Raw genomic sequence first — 12,782 nt, 5'->3', positions numbered from 1 at the left:
CGAATATGGCACTCATTTCTAAATCCAAGATGGCGGACACGAGTTTTCAAATAAATGCAATATGGGTATCATTTTCGAGGTACTTGGGGGTGCTCATTACGAATGTGGCACTCATTTCTAAATCCAAGATGGCGGGCACGATTTTTTCAAAAAAATGCTATGTGGGTATCATTTTCGAGGTATTTGGGGATGCTCAATGTGAATATGGCACTATTTGTTAATCCAAGATGGCGGGCACGATTTTTCAAATAATGGCAAGTTGGGTATCGTTTTCGAGGTATTTGGGGGTGCTCATTACGAATATTGCTCTTGTTTGAACTGTCGTGTTTGCCATCTTGGATTTAGAAATGAGTGCCATATTTGTATTGAACATTCCCAAACATCTCGAAAACGATACCCAACTTGCCATTATTCGAAAAATCGCGCCCGCATCTTGGATTTAGAAATAGTGCCATATTCGAAACCTAAAACCGAAAATGCCATAAGCAAACATTAAAGAAAATAACTGTTAAAATAGATTAAAAAATCGCTTAAGAATGCTCCCCTTTTAAGAAAATAAAATATTTTAATATAAAATATTTCGCTTGAGTTACGAAAAGAAAGACATATAATAAGCTATCAAAGTTGTACTGGTGGTGCCAACACTATAGTAGAAACAAATATATAAGTACTGTAAATTTGTTGCAATATGTGCTCCAATTCAAATAAAATTAAAATAAATAATTATTCAATAAAGCATGAACGCAGAGCCGTTAAAAGTATTATAAAATAATTAAGTGTCCCAATCACTTACAGGAGTTAACGAAAACATTTAATGTTTATTAAAGTAAATATTAGTTCAAGATGCGCAAATAAATCTAAATTACAGGCACCACTAAAATTTACGTAATATAATTATTTTGATACAGAATAGCAAAATGGGGAGAAAAAAAATTCGTTACTTTGCAACACTTTCGTATCTTGTTGCCGCGAAATTATTTTTCTGTTTTAGTGAATATTTACATATAAATATGAGTTGAAACGCATTACTTACTTGTGGAATGCGATGTTAGTGTCTATTTTATGTTTGTCTGTTGTATTTTTACACCCATTTACCGCACATTACGTCATTTTTAGCAAAAAATTTTGGAGCTGTTCGCGGTGCAATATGACCTTGAGCACTAACAGCCCGCGCGCTCCTGGGACGCGTTTGGAACCCTCTAACTTGCCTCACTTAGCGTGTGCGGGCTAGGTTTCTATGCGTTATTATTCTAAGGTGTCAGGTATAGATTAAACCCAGGTTAACTATTGTAGGTTTATTGTAAGGTTCCAATATCGATACCTATCTCTGGATCCAATCGATGACTTTCTAGAACAGCGCCTAACTCCAAACACAGGCCGACTAATCGTACGGCCCAATGATGTATTTTTCAACTATAGAAAACTCGGTATATATTGACGACCTCGATGGTTGAAAGTTTGCTCTGTAGGCGGATGAGGAGGTGCCGGGTTCGATTCCTAGTAGGAACAATTTGGAAAATTATAATTATATTTTAATTATTTATTTTCGTCTGGGTGTTCTAACAGTATAGGGATTTCCTTTGTTTTAGATCAGGTAATTGGTGTGGCTGTTAGACATTATTTTGACTCTTGATTTATTTAGAAGCTCTGATTATTAGGGCGCGTTCTCTTTATGTCGTGACGACAGACCGACGACAGAACTGCTTAACTAAATTAAATTTTTCACAAAATGCTAAATGGTATTATGATTGGGATTCCGAGATTTTCGTTGGTTACAATTATCACATGACATCGTTGAGATGGTCTATTATTCGTTAATTTTGCGATGCAGATACGTTTCAGTTTTTTTAATGCCATATTCCTGATGAATTAGCTGCATTTGAGATAGGACGATATTCTAGAAAGCCGTCGATGTATAAAAATTTTATCACATTCATAATAAGTGAAAAAATCTTTGTGTTGGTCGCAATTCTTGAAAAGCAACGAAATGTTACACAGCTAGCAGCGAAATGCTATCGTGAAATTGGTGATGAAGCTCGTACGTTTTACCTCGAGAAGACTGTGGAGTTAGCTACGGAGGAAGGGAACGGAGATAGCACTGCTGGTATGTTTTTTATCCACATACACTTTTATTATCGTATAAATTTACATATTTATCTACTATATATGAATATTATTCATGAATACATAATGTTTAGATGAATTATGTACAGGCCAACCCCTTAAGGTAATTTTTACAATAATTATGGTTGAAATAATATTGACTTATAACTTTCACCGTGTTTAAATCAATAACGGTTGTCGTAGATGAGAATAGGCTCAGTATATTTACCTAAAACTCGAGTAATACGTCTAGAGGTGATAATACCTCCTTTTCAATAATATGTTCTTGGTACTATTAACTCTGCGTGTATCATTTCCCTGAAGTTTAGATAAATATACTTGCTTATTCCTAACATAAACAAGAAAACATAATAAATTTACCAAAAATAAACTATTGCATTTTTCTTGTACTATCTGACACTTTTTAGGTCTGTATTTGGTAATAAGGTAGTAAGTTCAAACGTGCAAGTATCCTTCCCATCGACTCCCACTTCCGCTCCTGCGTTTGGCGTCGGACTGACATTTACTAATTATTAAAAGTTATGGAACAAAAGTTGTTGTTTATGATGTTGGAAATATTCCTGCGAATTTGTTATTTTACTAATAACCCTGTATACAATCTGTATTATTAATAACTGTGTTATTAATACGGTATGTTATGGAGTAACGGCCTGTTGTCTGAAACTCGACATCTGGGCGTCTGTTTTGCTTGATTAATTTATATTACTTTTATAAATGTTTTTAAGAGGTGATTCTGATCACCAATATTTTTTACATGGGGACTCCTAAAATCATAAAAAACTAGCTTCCGTATATTTGGGTCGAGTAAGTTTATACATTTTATCATTCTTACTATCTCATTTTGTAGGTTATCATATTCCTCTTGCGTTTTATTTTTACTTAGGTACGTACACCATAATGGAATTTATATTCATGTATGTATATCCTATAGATGTTCAAAATAACAGGTCTCAACAGCCCGGTAATCCGAGCTCGTCTCGCAATCTTTGCCGGAGATCTATCCACGGCTGAAGACTACTATGTGAAAAAAGCCAACAGACCAGAACTGGCCATCAATATGTACAAACAGTTCAACCGATGGACCGATGCTATTGCTTTGGCCGAAAGAACCAATCGACCCGCCGTGACGGGGTTAAAACAACAGCATATGGATTATTTGACTTCTACTGGTAAGACATATAAGTACAATTTTTAATGATTGCTGATCTACTTAACATTATCTTATATGAATTTATGTATAAAAGCTCAAACCTTTTCTACCATTATTACTTCGGCCTTCAATAAGTATTTCCAAAAAAGTAGTTTTGCTATAGTCGCCATGTTTCGCTGCAAGACTGCATTAAGTAACCTAAGGAAATGACTATGTGTCCATGTTCTGATTTAGTTGGATTTTTTTGTGTCATTTAGCATGTCAATATCGGTCATTGACCCGACTTTCATCCCAAAGTGACATTTCGACAGTGACTTATTCCTGTAAATCTTAAAAAAATATGGAATTGAGGCATGGCACTCTATAAATTTATATGTTGTTAATATTACATTTATTAACATTTCAATGATGTACATGTTTAATAAACATAAACAATATGAATTGCGTTCATAATACATCTTCTTATACTTCATATTAAAACTAATATTTTAAATGCAGTGCATAATAACTATAATTCAGTTTCTTTAATTTCATAATTTAAAAAATATAAAATGTATCAATTTTCATTTTACGTTCATAAAAAACTACGGTCCCCTAAAAAGGCAAATTTTAACTTTTTCCCTTTTTTTTATTTTTCGTGTCAGAGTATGCTTGCGTTTCAGACGAGTTTCGGAAATATTCATGTTTCAAAGTTGAAATGTTGTGTTGTTTTGTTAATTACTTTTATTTATTTTGGTGTTTATTTGTATTTTTAATTTGTTTCGTTACATTTTGCCAGAAATGATTCCACCTTTAGACGTAGCTTTTTTGGATTTGGTCGGATTTTGAAGTGACGATTCAGCTTAGTATTTATATTGTTACGTTTTTTGTTATATATTGTTTGAAAAAAAAATCATAATAATTTATATGTGTCATTGTTATGAAACTATTTCAAAGTTTACAACACCTTAGGTTGTATACATGTCAGGGTGAATTCTATCATGATACGCAAACGATAACACTTTCGGGCATTACCGGGAACGTTGGATCTCTTCATCGTTTCCACAAGTAACGTATACAGTGGCGGGAATGGGTGAATGAACGCTATTGATGTGCTAAATCATCGCCTTACTTTCTCAAACTCGTATCTTAAAGCACAAACTTACTAAAATGCCAAAACTGATTGTATATGCAAATTTTGCAGGCTGATTTCACAGCACATTTCCTTCATATTCACCCAATGGCTTTTACCTATTCTTAAAATAATGCATCCAAATTAACAACCTTCGTAAAAAATTCAAAAATATTTTAAAATAAATAGAAAGTGTTGCCACCTCCTGAATAATCACTCTTTATAAAATACGAGTTTTAACATATTTATTTTCTTCGGCATTGTACGGCATATAAATGACATTTGATTTCCCAAAAAATCTTAAAATAGATTAATAGACTGGGTAAAAATATTTTTTTTAACTGCTTCGTTATGGCGGTTCACTAGTATACAAAATAGGGAAACTATTCCTTAGAGGTTTGGAAGACCTTTGCTAATCAGCAGAATAGTACTGATTCATTTAAAAAACGTGTCTGTTAATTTGACTATTTGATTTTCGGGGTTGATTTACACGATCAATTGAGGCACTTTTATAGTGTTAACTGCATATATTGTATTCATTGTTTACAAGGAATTAAATTTAGGAAATATATGAAAAAGATGAACTGCTGTTAATTTGTCGGTGACTACATGTTATACCGCGCTCCGGAAATTTGAGTAACCGACACGAACAAATGTATATAACAATGATAAAAATCTGTCTCAGGGCGTTTAGGAGAAGCCGGTGCAGCATTAGCTGCTGTTGGCGACTTCCAAGGCGCAGTTCGTTTCTGGTTGAAAGGCGGGCGCGCTAGGCGGGCGGCCAATCTACTTCTACAACATCCACAGTTGCTTAGGGACAACGATATCGTTGATTCTGTACATACGCAACTTATTCAGGTAATAATATAAAAGCACGATATCTGTCCTCCTAACGACCCGTGTACATCAAAATGTACATAATATGTGAAGTGGTTGAGATGATTACATAAATGCCGTGTATAATAATATGAAAATGTCCCATTCTTATTTAGCGCTGTATATAAGATAACTACAAAAATATGTTATTTCTACAAAACTGAGGGCATACTTGCTTGGACCTGAAGCGTGTAATTATATTTTTATCACACTTGCTCATAAAACTGACTAACTTAAGGCTATAATAACCCTCGCGCCTTTTTTCTTCTCACGTTATTGCATTACATGACCATGGTTGCAACGAGAAGAAGAAAGGCCCGAGGGTTTTATTTGGGTCATCATAATCAAGTTAGCCTGCTTGCAATCATACTATTTAAGTACAAGTGTGATGAAAAACATTCTATGTGTTTCACAGGCGGTACGGGAATTACGAACCTTGATTTCGAAAGGCCTCAGTCTTTGACTTCGGGCTTCTAATATAGTCTCGTTTGTAATTGCTTATTTACCGCCTTTAATACTTTCTGTACTATTAGTACACTTTTATGAACGTAGGGCATTTAGCGCTTTTCCCATTATAATTAGCTGGGAGGTAAAACAAATAATTATGACAGATGTTATTGACTTAAGTGTTGTTTACCAAACATTATTTTTACTCTCGACTTCGGGATAGATTCTGCATTTTGTGTCATTTAAGGGTCAAAACCACTGGATGTCATGGAACATGAATATGTTACTATCAGATTGATAATAATTATATTGTTATACTTTATATCGTAGATGTATTTTTTATAAGTTAAAACAAAAGTCACCATTTCAGGAGGAATGGTGGGAGATGGCTGGGGAGATATCGGAGAGAATGGGTGATACGAAAGCTGCTGTTGAGTACTATGCCAAAGGGAATAACTTTGCTAGAGCTGTACAACTTGCACGAGAGGTAAGTGTGTGTACAATGAACCCAGTACCTTCCATAAGTATAGGTACAATAATTGTATTTCTTCTAAAGGCACACACTAGAGATGTGCTTCGATCGTAAAGTCATTGGCGGCGTCGTGATCGGCGTGAACTCGGAGTGGCATTAGGTATAATATATTTTTCAGGTGTTCAAAAAACACTAAAACATTGTTTAAATCAACCTTTTTATTCACTTTCGACGTTTTTCACACTTTAGCTTGTATTGTAGTAGGTACGTAAGTAATGTTACTAAAAATGTTTGTAAAAAAACATAAAAACAAACGCTCTTAATGAAAATCCAGTGTGAATAGGATATAGGAAGGTAATTCATTTAATAGTTTTACATTAAAATAAAACAAATTTTCACTACGTCGATTTCACGCCTGTTAAGTTCATCGACGGCGACGTGGAAAACCATTTCACACACCACATCACGTCTCTATATACACCTTTTTCAGTTGTCTATTAAAACAGACAACTGAAATGCTCTAAAGTGCATTTTGAGACCATGACTCCTCAGAAGAAACCTGTGTAAGGCAGGGTGTCCTATGACGATTGAGAAAGACGATCGCCATATCACTATCATCGATCACGCTATGATAATCATTAATAGTCCTAAAGTTACTGTCCGTGAAATGAAATCTCTCTGCTCTCTTACAGGCTTGTCCAGAAGAAGTGACACGTTTAGAAGGGATGTGGGGCAATTGGCTAGTATCGTCTCGACAAGCAGGTGCTGCAGTGCCGCATCTGATCGAGGCTGGGGAAACCCGCGCGGCGTTGACCGCCGCAATCAAGGCTCATCATTATAAGCGGGCTCTACAGATCGTGCAGGTTCGTTATTTCATTAGGAAGGCCTGATATAAATGAAAATTTATTGTCTTGTAGGCGTTACCGATTTTCAAAGAGATTTCTTATTTTTGATTTATTATTGTTTGTGAGTTTTTTAGAAATAATTTTGTCTACTTACGCTAGGTGTTTGGTAGGACGTGAAATTATTGTATTTGGTTAAATTTCAGGTTATCGAGGACAAAGATTCTATTCGGGAACAATGCGAACAGTTAGGAGATCATTTCATTTCTATCCAAGTAAGTCTACGAATAGTTAAAATGGAACACAAAATAAAAGTTTTGTTAAGCCATTTTCTATTTGTTTTTATTTTTATTATACGTAGTAAGAATAAACTTACAGCTAATTGTACAATCAACCACATAATCACATATTACTACAAAAATGTAAATTGTTCAAATGAAGCATTATCGCTATTGATTTAAAACGTACAATGCTGTCAAAGAAAGTAAAAAACAAACTTAGTAACATTACAAAGCACCTTTCAAAAATAAATAAATAGAAACAGTCTCACAAACTACTATACGTAATGCTTCGGTAAACTAACAAACATTAGCCTTATTAAATTTGTATTTAGACAGATCAAACATATCTAGTTCCGACAATTATAATTATGAAATCACCTTAGAGGAGCGCGCCCGCCAAAATTTGTCCTACAGTAGGGCTAGCACGACAAGACGCAACTTGCGCGAGAGCGACATGAAGCTCGAGATCTCTATGCGAGAATAGCGTCTCGCACTATAATGTCGCGTTCGCGCTAGTCGCGTCCTGCCGTGCTAGCCCTACAGGACGTAAGAAGAAGAATATAATAGTTTTAGGGTCAATAAGAAAAATGCATGGTTCTCTTTAAAATAATGATGGAAAACACTATCATTTTACAAAAAATGTGAGTAATACATTTTAGTATTTGGGTATTATTCTTATTTGGGTAATACATGCTTCCCTGGGCCATTCAAGCAATGTCCAGAAATAATAATAAAATTTATAAAGATTGCAAATGAAAAAATTTTCTTCGCATCTAATCGCGTACCTATATTTGTTTTTAAATAAATTAGCATTTCGGGCTATTCGCAGGTTCCATGGAGACGGCTATCTTAAGAACTCGATAAATAATATACGAATAAAACTTTTTCAGGAATGGGACACAGCAGAACGAGTACTCAGCTCATGTGGCATGGCAGAAAGATGTGTTCGCGCATACAACACTGCAGGAAAAGTTGCTGATGGTCTACGTTTAGCTGCACAGCATCTATCCGAAGAAGAGACCAGGAACATTTACTTGCCATTGGTTAAGCAGTTGAGACAGGAGGGACAGTTAAGGAAGGCTGAACAGATCTACATTGGGCTTGGAGAAGCTGATGAAGCTATTTCTATGTATAAGGTGAGACTGGGTTAAATTAGAACTTGAATGAGACAAGTTTTTTGATTATAATCATTGACTTACAATTATATGGACGTCGGGTCCGCGCTAAAAAGTGTCTGAACTTATAGGGCGTTAAAATCGTATATAGAGCGTCATTCACGCTTTAGTCTTCGTTTGTACGATTGACAGCGCGCTTGTCAATGATGCCGTATTGTGTAGCAAAACCTTGTAAAAATTACTCAACTAAAATGAAAAAACAGGATGGTATACCATATTTTCAGTAAGTACTACATTGTGTTATCATAGTTATCATTTAAAAGTGTTATTTTATGCACTAGTATATATAGTATTTAATTTATATTTAAATTAATCGTAAATATAATTATAAAAGCAATCAAAATAATCAAATAGCTAACTGTCTCTTTCCGACTCATAGCTTGCGTAAAAGACTGAACGAGACCCACCACGTCAATTTCAATTGTTTCAAACACAAGCGTTTGAAATATTTAGAACAAAAATTTCATAGAGTCGCTTTGATGCTAATGTTATTATTAAAATATTTTTTAATACATGTTAGTAACACTTTCAAATATTGTTGTACTCTTTCTACGGCTTGGGGTTACGAATCAGAATACCGAAAATACATAACCCGAAATAACGTTTGCATGAATTTCCATAATCCCGAAAGTATTTTTTTAGGTTTTTTTTTAGAATATTACTAAACAAACCTAAGCTAAGCTAAACAAAGCTAACTTAGTCCTTTCTTTGTAATAAGCATCCAAAACTCCCTAAAGCATAACGGTTTTATTATGAATCGGTTTTCAGGATTATGAAAATTTGGCTTTACGTTGAATTTGAATTTAAAAAAATCGAAACATCGGTACATTTCATTACACGGCATAATAAATGTATTTATTTCAGTTTTCCTCGAGATTCTATACTTTGCTCACACTAACACTTTATTACTTATATTTTGTAAACATTTTATCCCGAAAATATACAAATTTGTTTGCTCGGTTCATTTCAGACAATCGGATGTGTACATAACCAGCAAAGGCTTACGAAAATAAAAAAAAACAGCTTTGCCAACATTGCTAGTAAGAACTGATTTTTGGTGCCTAGGCATTATATTATATTTTATTAAATTTATATTAACGCTTTGGTATGTGATTACAACAATGAGTGAACTGTGCATAGGAAGGAGAGAATACAGGAATTTATCCAGTAAACATAGCTTGAACTTAAGAAGAAAGTGAGAAGTATTAACAGAGAACATCTTACACCGCCAAAATGCGTTAAAAATCAAAAGTTGGATGAATGACAAAATATGCCAACTTAAGAAACAAAGAAGGTAATTGAAGCAGACTGACACTGCATATTAAATAGGATTTTTTTTAAAGTTTAAGCAATTTGTAGCTTTCACATTCAAACAATGCATAATAATACAAATAGTCCAACCTTGATAGCCTAACGGTTTGCACTGTGGGCGCTGGATGAGAACTTCCCGGGTTCGATACCGGTAGGATCAATTTAACAAATTAACTTTTCTAAATGGTTTTGGTCTTGCTGTTCTATTGTAAGACAATCACCTGGTTTGAAACTAGGGAACTATCTGTACATACTCTCCATAAGTATCAGAGCAACAGAATCCCAGAGCAGAACCAATTTACAAAAGTTCATTTCCCAAATTGGTTCTACCGGGAATCGAACCTGGGACCAAGAACGATGGAATTTATTTCGGGGCACAACTCAGAATGCCCAGGCCAAAACAACTTTCGAAAAGTTCACATTTAGTTTTATAGTTGATTGAGCTGAGTTTTTACGGTTTTTAAAAAAAATCTCGAATAACTCGAGAAATCGGGTACGAAAATTCTCGAAACTCAAGAAAAAAAATCAGACACCCTAGCTGGTAATGAATGGCATTGTATAAAATTCAACATTTACATATAAAATTTATTTATAAATAATAAAGGCTACTCCATTATACCTGTGTTCAAGTACTTTTCACCAGAAGCTACATATGGTACATTTTGGTAAGTTTCCAGTAGAAGCTGAATATGGTGTTTTTTGCGCCTTTCAATTTTTGCAAGCAAAATTAGACAGTACTGCGATGACATTATAATTTAAATTCAACGTTTTTGCTTTTTCATATTCATTTACATGTCGCTACGTTTAAATAGGTTGACTTGGGACATTTTTTTCGTAGTTTTTGTATTAGACCCGTCGTCCATTTATTTGTAAATCAATGATTATGATGTAAAAAAAATACAAGTATAGTTGGAGGTGCTGCCAGCTTTAACCATAACAAATAAAAAAGAGACATGAATTGTATAATAGTTTTATCACAATGTGGATAATGAACATTGTTATTCGTCGTAATACAGGAAGCGTCTCAGTATGAAGCAATGTTGCGTTTGGTAGCTGCACACCGTAGCTCTCTACTTGAAGCTACCCGACGTCATGTGGCTCAAGCTTTGCATGCCTCTGGGGATCTTAGAGCCGCTGAAAATTATTATATTCAAGCTGGTAAGTTACCTTGAAATTACACAGGTTAGATCATAATTCTCGTACCGCCCCTGATATTTACAATGTTTTTTGTACTCAGGACTCATTACAGTCATGGTCGGTAATGAGAAGAAAAAAGGCCCGAGGATTTTATTTGGGACATTATAGTCAAGTTAGCATGCATGCAATTATAGTATTTACGTGCAAGTGTGATGAAAAACATTGTATGTTGCATGGACGGTACGAGAATTATGAACCTCGACTCCGTAATTCCTTCTAATAGTGTCTCGGTCGTAATTCCTTATTTACCACCCTTAATTTTAATACACAATGTAATATTACCTATGACTAAGGTTATAGCCCAGTTGCCGCTGAGTAAGACAAAAGCTGTTAAGTAGTTTAAAGAAACGCGAGTTGTGTTATTATAGGTGACTGGAAAAGCGCCATACAAATGTACCGATCGGCTGGTCAATGGGAAGGAGCTGAACGGGTTGCAAGAGCTCATGCACCAAGTAGCGTCCAACAACAGGTAGGCTTATGATCTATGGCTTTTTATGATAGTGGGCTATTTCAAGTGGAGTTTCTTGTCTGCCAGGCCTTATTGACAAATCTTAGTCGTTTGCAATGAAATTTAATAATAAGTAACAAAATAAATATTTTGTATAGAGCCATTATTCATATCAACCTATAGACTACAGCAGGAAATATTCTGAAACCAAGACTGCGGAACCGAAGAACTCGGAGGAAACAAAGACTGAAAGCAAGAACTATACCTAAACGGAGAGTCCGAGTACTTTCCGAGATTATCAGGAGACCAGTCTGGACCAACTGACGGACTATTCGTTACTCGAGACTGGTTCAGATATTTCCAAGTCTAAGCAGCGATTATAAGCAACACTTTCGAACATTGGCTTCGTTAATTTGTTGGCGGTTAGCGAAGTGCGATAGGTAAGCACTACAGAATGTGGATGTTTATGAAATTGTATATAGGTGGCGCTTCAATGGGCAGCGGCATTAGGAGGTGCTCCAGCTGCTAGGCTTCTAGCCGCTCGAGGTCTGGCTGCCCTTGGTGCTCGTTGGGCTTTACAAGCTCAAAGGTAACGTTATAATTCTTTTTTCACCTCACTAGCTCGGAAAGGTTTTCTTCCTCATTAGAAAACTGCACAAAGGCGTTTTTGAAATTCGAATTTGACTATATACTGTGGTGCGCCTAACTTTATCTTTCAATGAAAAAAAACATAATGACACATTAACTACGCGATTTGTCGTACATTATTTATATAATATAAATCTTTTGGTATATTTTATGCTTATTATTGTTGACATTAAATTGACAACGATAACCATTGACCTACCAACAAATGGACGTCGATTTCGCGCGAAAAAGTATCCGCAACCATCGGGGGGTGAAAATCGCATACAGAGCGTCAATCGGGCAACAGTCTTCGTTTGTTCGACTGACAGCGCGGTTGTCAATCATGCAGAACTATACGTATAATAATAACTTGTACAAATTACTACAGTAAAGTGTAAAAACACGATTTTGTATCATATTTTCACTAAACAAATATATTGTGTTATCATAGTTATCATTTAAAAGTGTTATTTTGTACAGTTGTATAGTATGTATTTAATTTATATATAAATGAATCGTAAATATAAATTACAAAAGCAAACAAAATAATCAAATAGCCAACTGTCCTTATGCTACACTTTGCATGCGCAAAAGATGGAACACATTACATCAGTTTCAAGAAGCTTATATAAACTTCTTGGTCATTTTCAATTGTTGGAACTACAAGCGATTGAAATATTAGGGGTTAAAGTATGAAATTGCCGTTTTATTGCAATAGGTT

At 34.9% G+C, this 12,782-nt stretch overlaps 1 protein-coding gene across 1 annotated transcript in view; it reads left to right on the top strand.

The window, feature by feature from the left end:
- Positions 1-12,782, top strand: part of LOC113228048 (intraflagellar transport protein 172 homolog) — a 54,609-nt gene that overhangs the window by 18,349 nt on the left and 23,478 nt on the right. Inside the window, exons 15-24 of the mRNA XM_026461188.1 lie at positions 1,999-2,104; positions 3,072-3,293; positions 5,071-5,243; positions 6,079-6,195; positions 6,873-7,043; positions 7,229-7,297; positions 8,194-8,439; positions 10,806-10,947; positions 11,355-11,455; positions 11,917-12,023. Coding sequence (XP_026316973.1) covers positions 1,999-2,104; positions 3,072-3,293; positions 5,071-5,243; positions 6,079-6,195; positions 6,873-7,043; positions 7,229-7,297; positions 8,194-8,439; positions 10,806-10,947; positions 11,355-11,455; positions 11,917-12,023 — 1,454 coding nt within the window. The remainder of the gene's footprint in view (positions 1-1,998; positions 2,105-3,071; positions 3,294-5,070; positions 5,244-6,078; positions 6,196-6,872; positions 7,044-7,228; positions 7,298-8,193; positions 8,440-10,805; positions 10,948-11,354; positions 11,456-11,916; positions 12,024-12,782) is intronic.

Source organism: Hyposmocoma kahamanoa, unplaced genomic scaffold (genome assembly GCF_003589595.1).
Source record: "Hyposmocoma kahamanoa isolate Upper Pololo Valley unplaced genomic scaffold, ASM358959v1 220, whole genome shotgun sequence".
NCBI lineage: Eukaryota > Metazoa > Arthropoda > Insecta > Lepidoptera > Cosmopterigidae > Hyposmocoma > Hyposmocoma kahamanoa.
The sequence above is the reverse complement of the archived record's forward strand: the minus strand, read 5'-3'. Positions and strand labels throughout refer to the sequence as shown.